At 42.6% G+C, this 23856-nt stretch overlaps 1 protein-coding gene across 1 annotated transcript in view; it reads right to left on the bottom strand.

Moving 5' to 3' along the window:
* Positions 1–17560: 17560 nt before the first annotated feature.
* YTHDF2 (YTH N6-methyladenosine RNA binding protein F2) overlaps positions 17561–23856 on the bottom strand; it is a gene marked incomplete at its 3' end in the record, with an annotated part of 45210 nt that continues 38914 nt past the window's right edge. The window contains exon 5 of the mRNA XM_082246394.1: positions 17561–17908. Coding sequence (XP_082102520.1) covers positions 17561–17908 — 348 coding nt within the window. The remainder of the gene's footprint in view (positions 17909–23856) is intronic.

Genomic DNA, 23856 nt, shown 5'->3' with positions numbered 1-23856 from the left:
GATGGAATCATTTTAATACGGATTTCAATGGAAGGCTGAAACACTTTTAGCAAACCATGCAAGGATACTCAAAATTCTGATATTTTTGTTGACATTCCAACCAACTTCAAACACAACATATTAAACCTAACTTGTCTGAACAACCAAATTGATGCAAAAGCAGAACTGGAAAGGAATACAAATGTTTATTCCGAGACAAAGTGATTAAATAAGGAACAGTATTTCACCTTCTTAAACTGGATCATTCAAAAATGATCATTAGCTTAAAGCCAAATAAAAATGAGCCAGGAATATCTGAATGACCAATTGTGATGTTTAGAACAAAATAGCAAACCTTCAGCTTTCTTCGGCCATTACAACTACAGTTATACATATGTGATAACATTAAAGCGAACATTATCCTGCCTAACCAAATGCCATGAAAAAAAAAAAAAAAAAGTTTGTTGACTAAAGTACAACGTTACACATTAATAAAAGCAGGACCTATTAGCGCTTTTCAACCCTGAAAATGAGATAATAATTAGCTTGACATAAAACAAGAATCTATGCCATGTACAAATTACGATCCTTAAAGTTAACCAACAAGGCATATGGCAAAGGCAGCCATAAAACAAAGGCATTTAAAATACACCCATCATAAGAAATGTGGGTGCTGCCATTTCAGACCTTCTAAAAATACAAGCAGCCTGGCTTCTAGGGAGGCCACTTGTGTCATTGACCTGGAACAAATCAGAACTCCCTATCTGAATTGCTTGTTCTGGGTCAGTGGCTCAAAGTTTTAAAGCAAGAGGGTGAACTTCAACCAGGCAACTCGCATTTGTAGGAGAGGTCAAAAGCATAAAATAAGTTTCCTTTGTTGGAACTAGAATATCGCATCTCTACATGAACCAAGCAGCTTTATATATATGTAGCTTTAAGGGCCTGTGCACAAGGGTCTTTAGCTGACATCTCTCGATCTGCATTTCTGCTTTCAGAAATTATTCCTATACATAAAAGGGAGTGATCCATTGTTCAAAAATATAAAAGTAAATCTGAAGAGGGAATAATACCTAAAGCCTTCACCCTGACTCAGGATTAAATGCTTGAGTCCAACTCCAGGTCTGCTTGAGGTTCCTTTACTCACCCCAGCTGAGCAAGCAAACCAATACAGCCCCCTCCCTTGAAGTAAATTAAAAGCTTTGCCTGGCTCCAGCTGTATTACTTTATTCTAAGCACTGTGTAAGGAGTTTGATACACCAGTCTAACCAATGAACATAAACCACACTGTCCAGTGACTAGGGCTGCTGACACAAAGGGGTTTACTTACTAAAACTGGAGTGTGGAAAATCTAGTGTCGCTGCCCTGGGTAACCAATCTGCTTCAAACTTCAGCTTGTTTAACTAAGCTTTAACGAAAGGAAAAAACAAAAATTTGAATCGGATTGGTTTCTATGTGGACCTGTACCAGGATTTTGCACTCTCCAGTTTCAGAAATTTACCCCAAAGTCTTCACGGATTAAGGAAAATATGCGCATCTTATTTCCTTCACTTCTGTAGGAGCACCCGTTTTGTTTTTGAAACTATGTGCACACAGCTATATTAAGGCATACACATTCAAGAGGCTCTATCTTTCAACTTAAAAGCAAGTATGGAAGATCTAAAACAGACATTCAAGTCCTTCTTTCCCCCAAATCACTATTAAAACAGAAAACAGTCTGTAAATTATCCAGGTTTGCGCTTCATTAAGAGTACCTAGCAGAAATACTTCCCAGATAAAATATCTAGGCATGACGTAAAAGGCATTTCTTTTTGGAGGAGAAAAAAAAAAAAAACCCAAAACAAAAGCTAATTTTTTCCAACCATTCAAACAGATATACCAGCTACCAAGGGTTTAACAGGTGGCTGTTAACATGTATATTTAATAGCATATACTCCCAGCCTTTCACTACAGCTATGAGAGGTGATCAGATAATGCTAAATGTTATGGCAAAAGTAGGGGAATTAAAGAACAATAAGTAACCTTCTTGGCACTCCCCTTTATAACATCACAACTCTGGATCGCAAAAGCACTTCAAAAAATCTATTGGAGAAGGAGAGGGGGTGCACCATCTAGGTGTAACGGTAGTAAGGCCTAAAATATAAAGTAAATGCACTCAATGTGAATAAAAGTTCAGAAGTTGAAAGATGGTCACCTGCGAGGTTGAAGAGATCAGCAAGGCAAGCGGCTGGTGAATGCAGAGGGAGGCACAGGAAAGCAGGTGGTATAAGTAGAATTCGGCCAGGAGGCTGCTGGATGGTGAAGGAGAGGGAACCACTGGCGCTGTTGGAGATGGAATGCAAGCTCTAACGTTGTACTTGCAGCTTCCTGGAATCCTCCGCCGCTTCAGCTTTCTTGCTAACCTCTGCATTTAACAGCCGCTTGTTGCCTTGCTCATCTTTGCAACCTTACAGATGACCAGATTTACATGCTGAACTTGATTCAGCAAAAGTGCATTTACTTATTCGTATTTTAAGCATTACTACAGGTTACATTCAGATGGTGAACCTCCCCTCCTTCTCTAATTTCGGTGCATTAGGCCAGTGGTCCTCAACCCTGGCCTACAGGGCCCACTAACAGGCCAGGTTTGCAAGATAACTGAAATACATCCCAGGTGATATCATTTGCTGCTCAGTGATTGCAGTACTCTAGTCTGCATCTCCCCAAGGTAATACTTAAAATCTGGCCTGTTAGTGGGCCCTGAGGACCGGATTTGAGGACCACTGCATTAGGCTAAAGACCTGATCAAGGGCGGCGGGGAAGTAGCAGCCATCACCCCTCATTACCTTTTTTTCCCTGGGGACTTCGTAGCACCACAGTTTTAATTCATACCTCAATCTATGCATGTATAGTTATGACAAATGGTACTTTTGTTCACCTTTCTAAACTATTCAAAATGTGAATGTATTTGCAGTTACTTTTCTAAACTCAAAACAGACACCCTCGCCTATATTTGGGCAGAGCGGGGAAAGCTCATAACGTTAAGATTTTTATTACTGTGTGTGCACAGTAGTGAGACAGAGTGGCAACACTCATTCCGAAATAGGGAAATCTCTCCAACAAGCCCAAAAACGGGATTACAATCACTTTTGGGTGGTAACTTCAGCCATCTCTCCAAAAGAGATTTCCGTTCATTTTCTGTGCCAGAGTCACAGTTACAGGAATTGATGGGAATTTAAACTTTCAGAGAATCTAAACCTTTTCTCCTCCACTACCCTAAGTGTTGGCTGTCATTTTACTATTCAAATAAGAAAGCTGCGTGCATGTTTGGGAAACCCAGTACTGCCAGATGCCTTCACATACCTCTAGTAGATCCAAACTTCTTTGCACCACATTCAGACAGCCTCCATATGCAGAGAGTTAGTGCCTGCAGTGCAAAGGTTAGTAAGAGGTTCACTCATGGCATTAAATTATGCAAGGAGGATGCGTTTATGCTTCAGCTTTCAGGAAACAGCACCTGCTGGTATCTCTACTTTGTCTAGGTTTAGTAAAAATACAAAATCAGCACATGGTACATTGCACATACATTTAATCTGAAGTGTCCCTTGTGCTGGTGCCATATGTCGTAGTGGAAATCGTCAGTCTTATGCCCCCCCCCCCACCAAATACCCATGATCTTCCAGTGTTGCAGGGCATTATACCAGCACTGAATACACAAAATAAAAATAACAGGCTATTAAAGAGTTGACTTTTTTTTTTTTTTGTGCAAATAAAACACCCTAATGCTTGTCTATATGTCCAGCAAATTGCAAAGCACTGTTTCGATTTTAAAAAAGCCATCCCTTTCCCATTGTACGTCCCCATTGTCCTTCTCTCCAAAAGGCTCAGCCGCAGCCAATAGAGGGAAAGAGCACTGCACGTGGACAAAGTGTGCAAGAACCAGGAGTGGCTGTTGTGTGCTCCAGTGTTCTCGCTTTCCCTTTTCTAACATTCATTCTATCATTTAGCCAGGACATAGGTAATAATGTGTCAACCACCTACAACTTTTTGCAGAGCGGCCAGTGCACGACACAGAGGTATACAATAAGAAAGAGGCAGCTTTTAAAACCTCAACAATGTATTGCAATGTGCTGGGGTTGATAAACATGACATTTTTTGGAGAGAAAAAAAAACGCACAAAGGTGAACTAACCCTTTAAGTTTTCTAAACTAAATGGATCAGCTTTAAATACCCCAGAAAAATGCAGGCCTAAATGAAGCACAAGGTTACTAAATACACAAAACGCAGGGCACAATAGTACCCCATTTATAAACCTGAATGGTGAAAAGGCTATTAGCTGGAGAATAAATAAGAGCCTGGAACAACACAAAAGGCCAATGACAGGACAAGTGAAGATTGCAATCTTAAATCATGTATACAAGAGTTAATGAGTAAAGCCTTTATAGTCAAGCTAAATTAGAACTGCAGTCATGGTTCTGTGTTAAATTTAACAAAATTACAGAAATTAAACTCACCATTAGACATTTATTATGCCCAGGCATGCTCCTGATACCCGAGGGCACACGCACAGTAGGAATAAACATGCACATACCATATATATTGTTTTATCTCTAAGTGCTTACAGCAGAGTCATCAGATAGATGGCTATTCTGTCACATCTACAAGTGGTGAAAAAAAGTTATATCCACCGCAACAATATATATCGTGAAAGCATATCTAAAAGTGTGCATGTACCACCAATATGAAAAGGGCAAAAAAAAAAAAACCCAAACACACAAAAGTCTTTACGAAAATCACACATGTGCTTACTGGGAGCTGTGGAAAAGAAACTAGGGCTTTTGCCACAAAACAACTAAATAAAAATGCAAAAAAATACCATGATAAAAAAAAAAAAAATAATAATAATAATATAAGTCTCCAGCCTCTATGGAGGAAAGCAAAAAATCCAATCTTGATCTCAGATCCTGGGGGTATAAACTTATTGAACCACATCCCAGCACTGAATCCTATAGTCCAATCCCTGAAAATGAAAGGTAAAATTTGGAGGCTTTGGCCCCAAGTTTTTAAGTTTGTCCTGTAATGTGGTAATTATCCATTTTCTTGGTTAAAGTCCTTTATGTTCTACATGTGTGCAGGAGAAAGTCTGTTTGATGATCCTATAAGAAGAAAAAAAAAAAAAAAAAAAGCGCACATGAAATCATTAGAACTTACACACTTTATTTTTTTTAAATCAAACACACTTAAGAGAAAAAAAAAAATCTCTAAACGTCAAATAATCAGCTAAATAAACCAGTGAAATACATAGCTGGGAACTTTATCAGCTGAAAGATTTAAAATTCTGAGCAACCCATCACTGAACTCCAAAATCAAAATCTCTCTGAAATAGGAATATGGGAGGCATTTTATCTGCCAAAGGACTTATCGCTCTTCCCAGCCAGCACTGAGATTTAGAGCTCATTCACACAGTGTGGCAACTGGTGTTTTTCTGCACTGGATAAATACCAATTATATGGGAACAAAGAAACCACTGGTTTTCTACATGCTCAGTTTATACTACAACACTGGTGTGATGTGCAGGGCAATGCAGAAAAAATGTGCTGCCATACAGCAGAGACATGAATGAACTATGTGCAACTTCAAATAAAAAATAATATTAATAAAAAAATAATAAAAAAAAAAAAAAAAAACAAAACATTGCACTGGAATCACTGCCCCCTGCTGGACCTCAGACAAGCCTGCATGGTAAAAAAAAAAAAAAAAATCTGCATGAATTTATTGAGGTAAACAGGGGTATACTCCCAAACATTGTTAAAAACATGCATGAATACAAGAGCTACAGATGACGCGGTGTCTTACAGCGAAACGCGTCTAGCGATTGGTCGAGCGGACAGCAAAGTGATTTCCGGCCGGTGGAGCGCACGCTGCGGGGGCAGCTAAGCACCGAGCCATGCTTTGTATTCATGCATGTTTTTAACAAGGTTTGTGAGTATACCCCTGTTGTTTACCTCAATAAATTCCCAGTTGAAACGATCTTCACCATGATCAGTTTTCTTTTATGAGGATACTCGGGATTGATCACTGCATTTGAAGATCTTTCCAGCAACAATCTTCCCATATACATCGAAGAAGCTGTGTGCAAAGCCTTACCAGTATTTCATGCCTGCTATTAACCACTTGGTGGTAAGTAGATAACCAAAGGGGGTAACCCCTTATACAGCACGGATCAAGCACTCAAGCACTTTATTATTTCGGGAGGATTGATATATGGACATTTATTGTTTGTTGAAGCACTTTATATGAATTTATATGATTTTTTTATGAATTTTGATTACTAATTATTGATTATATGAATTTAAGCATATTTTCACAATTATTTTAAAGCAGCGCTGCAATCACTGACTATCTCGCAACGATTATCGGCCAACCGATCGTCCGACTTTTGTCCAGAGTGGTGTTTTGTTGGTTGGAATGTGCCTAGACTGCACACAAATTTTCTCGGCCAACAAAAATCTGCTTCAGAAGTGATGTCATGTGCTGGTTGACTTTCCGTGTGTTTTTTCTTCTCTGAGCATGCCCAGTCTTGCTCATCAGATTTTTGTCTGCCGAAATCTGTACTGACTGACGGAAAATCAGCCATTGTGTTGACAGCCAACAAAAATTTTATAGCCTGCACACCAGATTTTTTGCGGCCGAAAAGTCGGAATCGGTTGTCGGAAGCATCATACTAACAAGCAGAAAATCGGCCGATCGGACGTTGGCCGAAAATTCACGGCCAATTATCGACGCGTGTGTACGAGGCTTAGGTCTTACATGTCACTGTCAGACTGAAGAACCAATCTGTAAGTTAGTGGTTGAAATTTTTTATTTATCTAAAGCCCCGTACACACGTACCGATTGTCGGACGTAAATATTCGGCCGACGACCGATCGGCCGATTGTAGGCTTGTTAGTATGATGCTTCCGACAGCGCACTTTCGGCCGAAAAGAATCTGTCGTGCAAGCATTAAAATTTTTGTTGGCCAACACCAGAATGGCCGATTGTTCCCCAGTCAGTACAGAATTCGGTTGACAATCAGCAGATTTGCAAGACTGGGCATGCTCAGAAAAGAGAAAAGACACGGAAAGTTAACCATCACATGACATCACTTCTGCAGTCGGCGGACAAAATTCGTGTGCAGTCTTTTGCACTTTTCAGCGGACAGGACAGCTCTGGACAAAAGACGGCCGATCGGTCGGCCGACGATCGGTACGCGTGTACAAGGCATTAATGCATTTCCTGCTTTAAGGTAAAATACCTTCTGTGATCATCCATCACCCCACCCGCTCCACAGCCCTCCCCCCAGGGCTCAGATGCAGCTGCTGCAGTCGATCAAAATCTATGACAAGGGAGAAGGGGGTGGGGCTAAGCCACACTAGTGCTCCATAGCAAGCAGCTTGCTATAGGGGGCACTCAAAAGGGAGGAGGAGCCAGAAGTGCTAGCAGGGGACCCCAAAAGAGGTGGTTTGGGCTGCTTTATGCAAAACAAATGCACAGAGCAGATAAGTATGACAGGTTTACTAAAAATAATAAATACATTTTTAAACTTTACAATCACTCTTAGCAATTCCCCTCAAGATGTTTCCGCACAAATTTCGATGGTATTCTAATAGGAAATGCACACAGTGGCTACTCACTGTTGCTTTCCAGCTGAAAATGCCACACAGGAATGTATGAAATCAACTGGAGAGGGAGTCTCCCCTCAGTGTATTCTGAATAGCAAGATCTAAAACTGCAGGCTTTGAAGCAAGTAGAACTGCTCCACCTACTGACTGCAAGTGGTGCATATCAAACAGTGTTCATGTTTACCCAATGAAAATAGCCCTCGATGTAAGAAAAATATCCAAAATCACTACAATACTTTCCCTTTAGGCAGTAAATGCAGAAAGACATACAACTGCCATATCCGGCTTCCTCAAGAAAATTGAAATTTCTGCTCTACGATCTTACTTAACCATAAGCGGGCCATAAATGGATCAGCAGAATTTAAATTCATGTATGGGCAGGCAAATCGATCTACTAATCAACCTCTGTACAACTAGCCTGTTGGGATCTTCCCTAATGGATAGTGCCGCCAGCTATAGCTGGCAGCACTGATCAGTGTGTTTTGATGACGGGGAAGGCTTCCCACTGTCAGGACACAGTATCACAGTGGGAGCGATTCCCCCATCCACCTCGAATGTGTGGATGGGGGGAATCTGATTTTTTTTTCCATTCAACCAGCTAGTTAAAATAAATTAAAAAAAACAGGCAACAAGCATTTCAACAAGCTATCCCATTTAGAGTCAGGGGCTGACGAGATTACCCAGAGCCTCCAGGTATAGAACAACATGTGACAATACCACAGTTGCCTTCACAGGACATTTCATCTCTCCCAAGGACTGAATAGAGTGGATAGGTAGGGAAAAGGCAAGTTCGATTTTATAGGGAACCTGTGGCTTAGCCCTATGGGGAAAGCAAGGGTTTACTTTAGGCTGCACTATTTTTTGGATGTGAGATTTCAATTTTGGTTTAGTCCAGATACAAGACTACTCATTTGCTACCACTGGGAGTAGAAAACATTTTAAACCTTGCTTATGGGATTTGTTCAGCCTTGTGTTACTGAAAACCGTATCTGTGCCTATATAAAGTCAATTACTTTGCTAATTTGTTTAGGACATGAATAGAAATAGAAAATGGTAAACGTGTATACACATCTTTTGCCAACTTACCTGATTCTTAGCGTGATATTCTAATTCTTTATTACCTAAAATGAAAGAGCAGAATTATTAGAAGAAATGTTTAATAATTGTTTGTATAATTTTTCCATATTGTAAAAAAGTAAAAAAAAAAAAAATATGTGTGAGATGACAAAATTTAGTGTATATATATATATATATATATATATATATATATATATATATATATATATATACATATATACATACACACACATACATACACACACGCTAAATTTTATGTCATCTCACACATTAACATACCTAATGAGTTAACACTATAGGAATTGGAACCCATGGTTGCAATAAATAAATTCAGTGTATGTCCAGCCTTATAGGGACTGGTGAGATCTGCGTATACGTAAGGTTTGCACAACTTCTGTGAACATTTAGGAGGTCCCACAGTTTTTTGAATTTTTCATTTATTTTATATTCTAGAATATACAATAGAAGTTGCAATAGACAAAACCAAGTTGGACAGAGACCGGGATTATGAAAGCCAGATCTCTCCACTGGCATAACCAAAACAGGGAAGACTCACCTAACCAGGTCTGAGTTATTCACTATTGATTTTGGATGCACTAATCTTTTAAGACCCTTTCTGACTCAATTTAAAACAGCAATAGATTGCAATTTCTAGTCGGAGGAGTACAGCAATTCTATACATAGCACTAATAAAGGATCTTACAAACTTCAAGACGCCTGCATACTTCCTTAAAAGAGAATCAGTCACAACTAGGCTTAGGCAAGTATATAATTAATTATTCAGTCAATGTGTGGACTTGGCTATGAAGGATTTACAAGTTCTCCCTTATTTAGCTATAAAAGAACCAGTTTAATTCAATTTAATGCAAGAATTTTAACATTTTTTGTCAAGTGGCGTCTGGTACAATCAGCAGGGGATCCTGCTGAATCTAAACAGAACCGAATGGATGTGAATTAGAGCACAGTGAAGATGTCATCATTTCTATTACGAGCCAAAATTTGAGTTTGCCAAGGCGTTTGGTGCACAAAATGGATTTATATTCTTTCTGGGTATTGTGGAAGAGATTTAAACTTTTGCATCTAGAGTTCATCTTCAAGTTATTAATTCTGTAAATGTGCCAGTCAAAGATTGATATGTACCCTTAATTTTAGCTTACCTTTTTCATGTTAAAGCCCAACCCCAGGCAAAATATAAATTCCCACCCTGTGACCATGGCTTTTGGCAAGTAAAAGCTAGCAATAATCTAGACTGGATGGAGTTAAGATACTGAAGAGGGGCCTTAAAATTACACTTTCCACTACTACAAGAATGTTTTTATTAGGGATGCACCGAAATGAAATTCTTGGCCGAAGCCGAATAATAATAAAATGTTTGGCCGAAGGCCGAATACCGAACGCGGTGTTTCGCATTTTTTCCATTTTGCCAATTTTTTGTCCTCTCTCTTGTCCTCTCGTGTCTCTCTCTCTCTCTCTCTCTCTCTTGTCCTCTCATGTCTCTCTCTCTCTCATCCTCTCATGTCTCTCTCTCTCCCTAAATGTTACTGTAGGGAATGGGATTCAGTGCACACTGCAGCCTTGTACCATAGGGTTAATGTTAGTGACACTGTAGGGATTGGGAAGGATGCTGGGAATGGAAATCAGGAAGCATGCAGGCAGCCTTGTAAATTTTAATTGCAGATACAGGGCACTGGGCAGGTCAGGGTTAATGTGGTAACATCAATTACTCAGTGAGAGTCAGTCAGTGTGGACTCGATCAGATTATACAGTGACAGACAGTCTCTCATAGTGGTGGTAGTAGGAGGCTGGAGGTGGACTAGTAGTAGCCTGGAAAGGAGCACAGCCGCATACATACATTACTCACTCGTGCACTGCAGCCCGCCCCACACATTCAGTGAGTCTTACTCTCCTCCCTAGTTTTTTCAATGACACATTCAGGAAGCCAATCACGCCGTGAGTAGCGGCACAGCAGAACCAATCAGGTGTGCAGGCACGCGTGATTGGTTCGCTGTGCAGCTAATCACGGCGTGATTGGCTTCCTGAATGTGCCATTGAAAAAACTAGGGAGGAGAGTAAGACTCACTGAATGTGTGGGGCGGGCTGCAGTGCACGAGTGAGTAATGTAATGTATGCTCACCGCTGAAGTGTCCCGGCTTCACGGAAGTCTGTGAGTCCTCCTCCGAGTCCCTTCCCCCTGTAAATATCGTGACCTCGGCGATATGAATATCGCCTACGGCCACAGAACGATAGTCAATATCATATCGACTATCGCTCAGCCCTATTATTCGGCACAAAATTATTCGGCCTTTTGACTTATTCGGCCGAACACCGAAAGTGCTATTTTTTCTATTTTCGGCCGAATAATGTTCGGCCGCCGAACATTCGGTGCATCCCTAGTTTTTATATCAAGGTGCTCATATGATACAGTATTAATGGAAAAGACCAGAGTACATTAGATATGGTTTGCCTTAAGACTACCTTACAAACTCCATATATAGCTGGTAAAGAGGCCCTACTCCAAGTCATTCACCTGGGAGTAAATTATACCTTGAACAATCAAGCTATGTAAAAAGTCTTTTTTCAGCAAAGCAGGTATAGAAGTGCTTGAAAACCCTCTAAAAGACCCAAAGCTTGACATGGTAGTAAAAAAATAGGGCTGCAACAAAAGATTATTTTAAAAATCGATTAGTTGGCCGATTATTATTTCGATTAATCGGATAACCACCTAAAAAAAAAAAAAAAAAAGTGGTGTATAATTTAGTTAACATGTAAAGTTTATTAAAATATAGGGCAATTTATTCCTAAATTACTATATACAGGGGTAAATATAAATAGCCAACTACATGGTTAGGGAGCAAAATATCTAATACACTCTGAGAATGACAGAAAAGCAGAAAAGATATACTGTATATACTATTAGAGGTCGAATCTGGGAAATATCAGACTCGGAGATACATTTTTTTAAAGAAGTTTTTTGCCGATTTTTAGACAGAACTGTAATATATTATGTATGACAAACTCCCTTGTCAGGCCAGTGGCTTAATAAAAGCTACCTGCGCCTGCTGTCACTTATGCTGGCCATACAAAAACAATGTCTTCCTTCAAAAAAATTAAATTGTAAGAACATTTGTTCGATTTTTAAATCGTTAGTGGGGTCAAATTGACGTTCCTTTATATACACGCACACACAATATATTATATATATATATATATATATATATACACACACACACACACACACACACACACATACAGTAAACCCCCCTCCATTGCGGGGGTTACGTTCCGGACCCAGCCGCGAAAAGTGAAATTCCGCGAAATAGAAAAACACTATTAAAATGCATTGTAGGCATGTTTATTTTACTATCACTGTACGTGTAGAAGCATTTTAAGGTCTTTAAACACACTTTTAAAACAATAGAAACTCATTTAAACACATAAAAGATACATAAGATACATAAGAGACAGAGCAAGAGCTATGGAAAAAACACAAAAATATTTCATTTTTAATGATTTATATAGTAAATTAACATTACAAAAAAAAAAAAAAGTGAATTACCGGGACCGCAAAAACTGAACCGCGATGGAGCGGGGGATTACTATATATATATATATATATATATATATATATATATATATATATATATATATATATATACACACACACACACACACACACATATACATACACAGGTGACCGATATCGGATTTTCGTTGCCAATACTTTGGCCATTTTTATAACGGTATAGCCCGATATTTTTGTACATTTAAAACATTTTTTTTACACTTGACAGGTACTGTTTTGGCGAGATCTGGGGGGGTCTAAAAAAGACCCCAAACCCCTCCTCTGCACTAAAAGCATTCAAAACAGCCACGTCCCCTCCCTCTCCTTGTAATGACAGGAGAGCGGCTTCTCAGCCGCATCTGTTGTCATAACAAGACAGCCGACCATCGGCTATGGACGTCGGTACTGGGGTGACGCCGCTAGCTGCAGGAATTGCTCCGGTACAGCACTTCCCTGAAATAATCGGCAACCTCAGGGGCCAATTCCGATATATCGGGGAAAGTGCAGATCGGCCCTCAATATATCGGCTATGCTGATAATCGGTCGATCCCTACTATACACACTATGTATATGTATGTATATATATATATATATATATATATATATATATATATATATATATATATATATATATATATATATATATATATATATATATATATATATATATATATATATATATATATATATGTGTGTGTGTGTGTGTGTGTGTGTGTGTATACATACATACATACATACATACACAGTATCTCACAAAATGAGTATACCCCTCACATTTCTGTAAATACATTATATCTTTTCATGTGACAACACTGAAGAAATGACACTTTGCTACAATGTAAAGTAGTGAGTGTACAGCTTGTATAACAATGTAAATGTGCTGTCCCCTCAAAATAACTCAAACTGCTGGCAACAAAAGTTACACCCCTATGTAAAAATGTCCAAATTGGGCCCACTTAGCCATTTCCCCTCCCCGGTAACATGTGACTCAGTGTTACAAGGTCTCAGGTGTGAATGGGGAGCAGGTGTGTTCAATTTGGTGTTCTCTCACTCTCCAATACTGGTCACTGGAAGTTCAACATGGCACCTCATGGCAAAGAACAACAAAAAAAAAAAAAACACACAAAGTAAACCAGCACATGACATCACTTCTGAAGTTTGATTTTTGTTGGCCGAGAAAATTTGTGTGCAGTCTAGGCACATTCCAACCAACAAAACACAACTATGGACAAAAGTCTGCCGATAATCGTTGCGTGTGTACGAGGCATTACCGGTGAGGGTATTTCTAAGAGCCTTTCAGGACAGCACCTGGAGAGAGCGCAGCTCCACCCAAATCACAGGAAACACTGCCAAGATAAAACTCCTCCTCTTCCACCATGCCTCAGTTATAGGGTAGCCTCCGACATGCTGGAAAACAGAACATAAACAACTACCACAGGTTAAACATTTACAAATATATTATAATCAAAACCAGGGAGGGTAGCTGCTGCTGTCCTGAAAGGCTCTTAAAAATACCGTCACAGGTAAGTCCAACTAAGTTTTTTTTCAAATCCCCCTTCAGGACAGCACCTGGAGAGGATAAGCGAGTAACTTACACTTAGGATGGGACCACTGCCTGCAGAACCTTTCTGCCGAAGGCCTGATCCGTAGCTGACAACAAGTCCAACCTGTAGTGTTTAAGGAAGGTTGAGAAACTAGACCAGGTAGCCGCTTTGCAGATCTGTTCTGGTGAAGCACCGGCCCTTTCAGCCCATGAAGTTGCCATCGATCTCGTGGAATGAGCTAAAATACCTTCTGGAGGTTCTTCCCCTTGGGCTACATAAGCCTGCTCGATTGCCCATCTAAGCCATTTGCCTAGAGTGCTCTTAGATGCTTTTTCTCCTATACGAGATCCTGAGAAGATGACAAATAATGCGTTTGACCTGAATTCTTTAGTTACGAGGAGGAACTGAAGTAAACATCTCCTCACGTCCAACGTATGAAAGGACTCCTCCCGAGTGTTACTAGGAGTTGAGGAGAAGGTTGGTAGCACAATTTCTTGCGACCTATGGAAAGATGAAGCAATCTTTGGAAGAAAGGCTGGGTTTGTACGCAGAACTACTCGATCTGAAAAAAACGTCAGAAAGGGGTCTGAAACTGAGAGGGCCTGAATCTCGCTAATTCTTCTGGCCAAGGTTATAGCTATCAAGAAGATAGTTTTCAAAACCAAGTTCTTCAGAGAAGCTTCTTTTAAGGGTTCGAAAGAAACTTAGTCAAACCTTGTAAAACAATGGATAGATCCCATTTAGGAAATACTTAAGGGCTACAGGCCTGTTGCGGGCTAATGCCTTGAAAAACCTAATAACTAAAGTCTCTTGGGACAACGTCCTCTCGAAAAAAACTGAAAGAGCTGCCACTTGTGTTTTTAGAGTGCTGGCTGCCAGCCCCTTCTCCATTCCTTCATGGAGAAACTCCAGCACTGAAACTAAATTTTTAATTTCACATTTCTTGCTGGAACACCAGGAGTTATATTTTTTCCAGACTTTCATGTAAATGGCCCTGGTTACCTTCTTTCTCCTGACAACCCCCTGGCTCTAAAGAGGTCTTCCTCAGAAACCATGCCGTCAGTTGTAGACGGTCCAACTCCGGAAAAATCAGGCTCCCCTGTGTTAAGAGATCCCTCCTGGACGGGAGCTTCCAAGGGGGCTGTGGAGCAAGATTCAGCAGGGGGGGGAGCAAACCAAGGTCTCTTTGGCCAGAAAGGTGTGATCAGGATTAAATTTGTCTTTTCCTCCCTGAATTTCTTGAGAACTAACGGGATTAGTTGGAATGAAGGGAACGCATAAGACAAAGGGAAGTCCCATGGATGAGCGAGTGCATCCAAGGCCCAGGCCTGATCTTCCCTGTGGAGGGAAAAGAATCTTTGGACCTTGGCATTCTGTTGACAAGCGAACAGATCTATCTGGGGAAGCCCCCAAACTTCCACAATCTCCAAAAATACTTCCTGGTTCAGACTCCACTCTGATTCGAACACTTTTCTTCTGCTCAGTAAATCTGCCAGAAGGTTTTGTGATCCATTTAGATGAACAGCTGTCAAGGAGGCCAGATTTTTCTCTGACCAAGAGAGTAGCTGAATTGCCAGATCTGAAAGCTGCCTGCTTCTTGTGCCGCCTTGTTTTGACACATAAGCCACCGCTGTCATGTTGCTTGAGAAAACTTGAACATGATGGCCCTTGACTGCCTGTTGAAAAGACCTAGAAGGATGGCTTTCAACTCCCGCCAGTTGGATGACCTCCTGGCTTCTGTTTTGGACCATGTTCCCTGCATCGTCCGACCGTCTAAGTGGGCTCCCCAGCCCCAAGCACTGGCATCCGTGGTCAGGCGTTTGTTCAGAGGGAAAGACCACCACAGACCAGTGGGTCTGGATGTGACCATTTCTGCAGAATGTCTCTCTGGAAAAGACTAGAATGCAGCCTTGCCCACTGTACATCAGGGATAGAAGCCGTGAGCAAGCCCAGAGCTGCCATGGCCGACCGGACTGAACTTGACGATTGGTTCGCATCTGTGCGACAGCGTTCTGAACTTTCACTATCTTCTTTTGAGGTAGGAAGACTTTCTAGAGGACTGAATCTATCCTGTACCCCAGAAACTTTATCTGCTGAGATGGAATTAAGCTGGATTTCTCCAAATTCAGGAGCCACCCCAGACCCTCGAGGTGGTCCTGAGTCTCCTGAAGGTGTACCAACGCCTGGCTCTTGGACTCCACAAAAATTAGCACATCGTCCAGATATGGGACAATGGAAATACCCCTCAGCCTCAAAGGCTCCAGAGCATCCGCCATCACTTTGGTGAACACCCTGGGAGAAGATGAAAGGTCAAAGGGGAGGGCCCTGAACTGGAGGTGCCAGACCGATTCCCCCAGATTGACTGCCAGTCTTAGGAATTTCTGACAATCTTGGTTTATTGGGATGTGCAAATAAGCATCACTCAGATCCAGAGATGCCATGAAGCAGTTTGGTCACTGAGTAGATGATGTCCATTCTGAAATGTTTGTACCAAATCGATTTGTTCAGGATCTTCAGATTTAGGATCAGCTGGTACTTGCCGGAGGGTTTCTTTACCAGGAAGATGTGGGAATAAAACCCACAGCCTTTTTGCCCCTTGGGAACTTGAATGAGAACTTCCTGTTGAATCCGCTCTTGCAACAGAGACATTGCGGAAGCTTCTTCTGGATCCCTTGGGAGGGGAGTAACAAAAAATCTGCTTGGTGGAGTCTCCGAGAACTCTAGCTTGTATCCCCGAGCCACAATGTTCCTCACAAAGGGGCTTGCGGACACCTCTTCCCACTGTGGGAGGAACCATAACAGTCTTCCTCCCACTGGGAGAAAGATGTCACTTGCTTTTGGCCGCCTGATCAGGCGGTCTGAAGAGAATTCCACCTCTTCCCTTGCCCTTTCTGGGAGGACCATCTGGATCTCTGTTCCTGATCACACCCTCTGTGGTTTTGTGGAACAGGACGAAATCTCTTCTTAGGGGGCGATTTCTTTTTGGATGGAAAGGCCTTCTTATCTGCTGTCCTGTCAAGAGTTGCCTCCAAATCTGGACCAAAAAGCAAGTCACCAGCAAAGGGCAAACCACACAGTTTAACCTTAGAGGCTGAATCACCAGACCAAGTTTTCAACCAAATTGCCCTCCTGGCAGAGTTCACAAGGGCTGCTGACCTAGCAGACATTTAATCGATTCAGCTGCCATGTATTTCACTGCCTTTAGGAGCAGGGGAAAGGACTCCAAGGAGGTCTTTCCTAGCTGTTCCAGCCTCCACATGCCCTTTGAGCTGTTCCAGCCAACACTCCAAGTTTCTGGCTACTACTATGGAAGCCATGGCCGGCTTGAGGCTGGATGTAGTGGAATCCCGAGCCTTTTTAAAGGAGAGAATATGCCCTTTTATCCATGGCATCTTTTAATATCCCCATATCCTCAAATGCCAAGTCCGTGCGGCGAGACACCTGGGAGAAAGCCACATCAACTCTGGGCTTTTTGTTCCACAGATGTGCCTCATCTTCAAAAAGGGAAATCTTTTTAGAGATTTAGAAAAAAATGGGGCCCTCTCAGGGTCCTTCCACTCTCTCAATGGACTCTGTAAGAACCTTATGAACAGGAAAAACCTTGCGTTTTGTATGCTCCAAGGCCCTGGTACATCTTGTCATGGATTGACATTTGAACCTTTTCCTTTGCAATCCCTAACGTGGTATAGATCGCTCAGAGTAGCTCCTCTACTTCTTCCAATGACAGTTTGTACCTAGAAGATCTAGCTGCCTCTTTTTCCTCATCCTCTGAATCTTTGAGGAATGAGAGCACTTGCCCTTTCATCCTCTGAGTCACTGGTTACTGCAGACTTAGAGGTGGATGGCTGAGAAGATGCTCCTCCAGTTTGCTGGGAATCTGTGGGAGGTGGTGGTTCCCTGGACAACAGGGAACGAACCGAAGACAGTGTCTGTAGTAAGCTCCTTAACCGAAGAGATGAAATTGCTATTCTGCTGAAAAGTTTCTTCTTTAACCAAATCTGCAATACAAGTTTCGCCGAGAGGTTTAGGCCAGGAAACTTTGAGCGGGTTTTACATGAAGGGCATCTCCTTCCTGAAGCTGGGGCCCTGGTTTTCACTGTGGCTTTAACCTAAAAGAAAAAAGCCACCATGAATCCCCGCTAAGCATTAAGAAAAACAACCCCCTACAGTGACTTAACAAGGGAGGAGCAGTGACCCACAGAAGCAAACAGTGAAAAGATTCCCAGAAACACACATCCTGCAAGATCAAGGAACAATACTCAGTAACTGCAGGGCAGGCTCCCATGGAGGCAAACAAAAGACCCCAAAAAGCCCAATAGTAAGGAATAGAGGCACCTCTGTACCTCTCCTACCTGAGCCTGGCCGGTGCTGACTGTGCCTGCTCCACCGATGCTGCAGTCCTCTCCTCCATTGTGCAGAGAGCGCAGCGCAAACGGACAGATCTCTCCCGGCCGCACCGCTCTGATGCAGATTTGAATGCCGCTTCCTGCGTCCCCCACTGCGGACAGGAAACGGAAGCACCGACCTCTGACCCGCCCCTGACTCCTGCGTCCCATACGGCCGGAACTAAAGCCGCCACGCCATGCGTCGCCGGGACCAGGAACCAACATGCGGGGAGCGTGGAAAAAACACAGCCTCCCCGCTTGACTGCCAGCCAGCCCAAGCCGCGGACCCCTGGCACACAGACCGGACCCTAAGCATCCCCTTTGCACCCCTTTGGTCTTCTATCAAAATGCACCACAAGGAGGTAGACTCATCCTTTCTCCCCCTGAAGAGAGCGCAGCCCTCCCCACAAAGTTCCTGCAATGCTTCCAACCATGGCGGAGGAAACACAATAACTGAGGCATGGTGGAAGAGGAGGAGTTTATCTTGGCAGTGTTTCCTGTGATTAGGGTGGAGCTGCGCTCTCTCCAGGTGCTGTCCTGAAAGGCAATTTGAGAAAAAATGGTTGCGCTACATAAAGATGGCCTAGGCTATAAGAAGATTGCCAAGACCCTCAAACAGTTGCAGCACGGTGGCCAAGATCATACAGCGGTTCAACAGGACAGGTTCCACTCAGAACAGGCCTCGCCATGGTCGACCAAAGTAGTTGAGTGCATGTGCTCAGCATCATATCCAGAGGTTGTCTTTTGGTATGAGTGCTGCCAGCATTGCTGCAGAGGTTGAAGGGTTGGGTTGGGGGGGGGGGGGGGTCAGCCTGACAGTGGTTGGACCATTCGCCACTCACTGCATCAAATGGGTCTGCATGGCTGTCGTCCCAGAAGCAAGCCTCTTCTAAAGATGATGCACAAGTAAGCCTGCAAACAGTTTGCTGAAGACAAGCAGACTAAGGACATGGATTACTGGAACCATGTCCTGTCGTCTGATGAGACCAAGATAAACCTATTTGGTTCAGATGGTGTCAAGCGTGTGTGGCGGCAACCAGGTGAGGAGTTTAAAGACAAGTGTGTCTTGCCTGCAGTCAAGCATGGTGGTGGAAGTATCATGGTCTGGGGCTGCATGAGTGCTGCCGTCACTGGGGAACTTCAGTTCATTGAGGGAACAATGAATGCCAACATGCACTGAGATACTGAAGCAAAGCATGATCCCCTCCCTTCAGAGACTGGGCTGCAGGGCAGTATTCCAACATGACAACGACCCCAAACACACCTCTCCAAGACGACCACTGCCTTGCTAAAGAAGCTGAGGCTAAAGGTGATGGACTGACCAAGCATGTCTCCAGACCTAAACCCTATTGAGCATCTCTGGGGCATTCTCAAATAGAAGGTGGAGGAGCTCAAGGTCTCTTAACATCCACCTGCTCCGTGATGTCCTCATGTAGGAGTGCTCCAGTGGCAACCTGTGAAGCTCTAGTGAACTCCATGCCCAAGAGGGTTAAGGCAGTGCTGGAAAATAATGGTGGCCACAAAACATATTGACACTTTGGGCTCAGTTTGAACATTTTAACTTAGGGGTGTACTGTACTCGCCTTTGTTGCCAGCGGTTTAGAAACTAATGGATGTGTGTTGAGTTATTTTGGAGGGGGACAGCAAATTTACACTGTTATACAAGCTGTACACTCACTACATTGTAGCAAAGTGTCATTTCTTCAGTGTTGTCAGAAGATATAATACAATATTTTTGCGAGATACTGTATATACACACACACACACCATAGTTTGTAGACCCTAGCTGGTCAAAGCTCTGGAAAGATCTAAACCACATGGTCGTTATCTGCCCAGAAGCCTGAATCAGCACCTGGCTTACCTCTCAGCAATCCTCCAACAACCTGAGCCAGCCCCTCCTGCCCCCTCCACAACCCAGCCCTCCAGTGAGCGCTGGAGGGGCAGAGCATAGAGCCAGGGACTGCCAGTCACAGCTCTCTGCTCAGAGTGGTGGGGGAGAACTGAGCGTGTTTGATCGTTCAGTTCTTACTAAAGAGCCAGTGGGGGATTGATGCTGCATTCACCTAGGGGAGTATAATTTTTTTTTTTTTTTTTAAAGCCATACTTCCCTTTTACCCATGGAGTTTTGATAGCAGTTTATGCCTTCAGCCATGTAAATCAAAGGATTAACATACATTAAGCTTTTCTGATACCAAGGATGGGATTAAGGTTACTAGAACAGGGTGGCTACACAATTTTCATGTCTGTCATCTGCCTTTCCAAGGTGACTGGATCAAATTGTTGGTGGCACCTGGTTGGATCTAGATGCTGCAGTATTTTCCAAACTTATTAGAACCAAAGAAGTGGTCAGGACAAGCCACAAAACATCTTCAACAATTTAGAACAAGCCCAGCTCAGTGCGACCAACTACAACTAGATATGCTGTAGACCCGAATGCAGAGGAAACTCATTTTAGATCTTTATGTGAACTTAATTCCAATCGCAAGGGAGCCGAAAAGCATTAGGTGTAGTTGACAGGTTCTCTTCAAAAGAGACATCGTGGGTCTATTAGACCCCTAATGTCACGCTGTTAAACAGAGCTCAGGCTCTGCCTGATCAGCTTCTTCCTTGGGCAGAGTGTGCAGGGTATGACAGCTCTAAACTCAGTGCTTAAATCAGAGGCAGCAAAAGGATTAAGTGCCGGTTCACACTATAGCGAAGTCAGACATCGCATGTAATTCGCCCTGCTATGCAAATCACATGCGATGTCTGTGCAATGCGAATTCAGCCAGATTGTATGGTGGAAATCGCATTGCATTCGGACCAGTCGTGCAGGATCCGTTTTATGGCCCGCACCAGAATTTGATTGCATGGGTGTTACACCTATGCGATCAGATTCCTGTCTGAATTGACAGTTCACACTGCAATATGCAAACTTATCTGGGGGGTGTCATTAACATGGTATTGACACTTCCAGTAGTTTGCATATGGCAGTGTGACTGCCTGAGAGTCAGGTGCGATGCGGGAACCCACAGTGGATTTGTAGGGTTTCTGTGCATCGCACCAATGTGAACTGGCACTAAATGTACAAAAAAAACAAACAAAAAAAAACAAAAAAACACAAACATACATCTATCTCGGGGTACACTGAGGGGTGCAACAGATTTGCTGTGTATTTTTGGCCCGTGCTGGAATACTAAGAAGCATACAGCCAAAATGTATCACTGAAACGGGATCAATGTGCAAATAAAGCAGAACTAAAGTCTACAAATAAGAAAAAGAAGGTGTAGCGCACTAAACATAATTCAAATGTGAAAACAAATGAATAAATTCATACAAAAATATATTTGTAATATAGAACTGAAAGTCTGTGCATCATGATGTCATAAAAAGGCAATCGCTGTGTATTGCCCCCACCAACAGAAGGATTGCAAACTCACCAGATGTCAAGGCTGCCACTACAGCAGCAAGAGAGTCTCGAAACACTGAGTCACTCTGGGTATCAAGACAGTGGATATCTTCCGCAGGGTTACCACAGCTTGGTTCCAACTTGAGATAAGCTGCTCAGCCAGAGCCCAGAAATATGATCATAGTGTAGTAGGTTTATTCAATCATAATACAATACACAGCATTTCAGAGTAAAAAATATTGCCTAACACTCATGCATTGCTGCTGGCGACCCGGAATCGCTCAGCAGCGGAACGTCAATGCCAAACATAGCGCTATATTTGACATTAACGTTCCAATACTGAGCGATTCCAGGCCGCCAGCAGCATGTGAGTATTATGCAAATTTGTTTACTTTGAAATGCTTTGTATTGTATTAGGATTTAATACACCTACTAAACTATCATACTTCTGGGCTCTGGCGGAGCCGATGCTGCGGTAACCCGGAAGATATCCACTGTCTTGATACCCAGAGTGACTCATAAGTGTTTCGAGGCTTTCTTGCTGCTGTAGTGGCAGCCTTGACATCTGGCGAGTTTGCAATCCTTCTGTTGGTAGCGGTAATACACGATCGATCGATTACCATTATTTGCACTCTGATGCGGTTGCCTTACCACTGATGATTGCCTTTTTCTGACATGATGCGTGGGACTTTCAGTTCTATATTGAGAATTTTTTTTTTATATGCATTTATTCATATTTTATTCACATTTGGATTAGGTTTAGTGCGCTACACCTTTTTCTTATTACATTTAAGTTGGGCATACAGCTTATGCGTTCGCTGCCTGGTGGTTTTTTTTTTTCTTTTTTACAGCATACAGCCCAGAATCCTTATACTTTTATTTTAAAGTCTACAAATACTCACATCTCCTCCATCATTGCAATGTCCACAAGCTCCTTCAGCATCTTCTGCCATCTTGATTGGGCAAGAGTGCATTCATCCCCCAACACAGAGGCATTCATCATTTAGCATACATTTAGTATATTCAGAAGTTCGTGAACAACAATGTAAGAAACGATTATTGCAAAAGAGACATATGTCTGTTCTGCAAAATGACACTTCCGTGCTAGCAAATTTAGGCTCCTGGGCAAAGAGCTGCTTTAAAAAAGTAAGGCACAGGTTTTATTTGATCAGAGTATTGAAGGGAGGGATTTATGAATCTAGTAGAAATCATAGAAAATCTGTGCGCCATGAGCTATTCAATGTTGTAGAACAATGGGAAGACCTTTTGCTCAACTCAACATTTAGTGCTGGTTCACACATATGAGATCACAGACATCGCATATGATTCGGAGCGCACTGCTCCTAAAATCACATGCAATGTCTGTGCTGGTGCGAATTCAGCCACACAGTTTGTATGGCTGAATTCGCACCGCAATCGCAGTGAACTCGCACAGGACCCTTTTTTGGTCCACAGCAGAATCAGATCGCATGGTGGTTCACACCAGTGTGATCCGATTCTGTGCGAACTGTCAGATCGCACTGCGATATGCGATCAGATCTGGGGGTGTCGTTAACTTTGAATTGACACCCCCAGCGGATCGCATATGGCAGCGTGAGCTGCCTGTGCCGCGGATGCGATGCGGGAACACGCAGTATATTTGCAGTGTTCCCACATCGCAATAGTGTGAACCGGCACTTCTAGTGATCAAAAATCTTACCATAAAATTCTTTTCTCTGAGTCCTCTGACAGTCGCCGCCCATTCATACATTCTTCACGATTGGTTATTGGCCCTCTCCGCAGGAACAAGCTAGGCAGTAATTTTGTTAAAACAAACATTACCATATAGACACACCCACAGGGGGCCCCGTCCCTCTGGCCAATATACTCCGGCCAATAACACTCCAATCGAGTTATGTAGCAAGCGGTCAATGAAAAACAGTCAACCCCAAAAGAGAGGGGCGGGGGCGGGTGCTGCGTCTGCCAGAGGACTCAGAGAAAATAATTTTATGGTAAGATTTTACAAAAATTCTATTTTCTCGTACGTCCTCTGACAGTCGTCGCCCATTCATACTGTCTTCACGATTGGGACGTCCCAAAGCAGTGTAGATGTGAGGGGTGGGAAGACGCAACCTTAAAATAGGCAATATCCAGCACCCAGGTCAGAGAAAAAAAACTGAACCAACGGGGTAAATTAGCTCAACTGGAGCTAACCCAGGAAAAAAAAAAAAAAAAAAAAAAAATGAAAAACCCCATGACTAAAGCCCCGTACACACGTACCGATCGTCGGCCGAACGATCGGCCG

Source organism: Pelophylax lessonae (genome assembly GCF_965119305.1).
Source record: "Pelophylax lessonae genome assembly, chromosome: 2".
NCBI lineage: Eukaryota > Metazoa > Chordata > Amphibia > Anura > Ranidae > Pelophylax > Pelophylax lessonae.
Note: the sequence above shows the minus strand (reverse complement) of the source record. Positions and strands in the feature narration are given on the sequence as shown.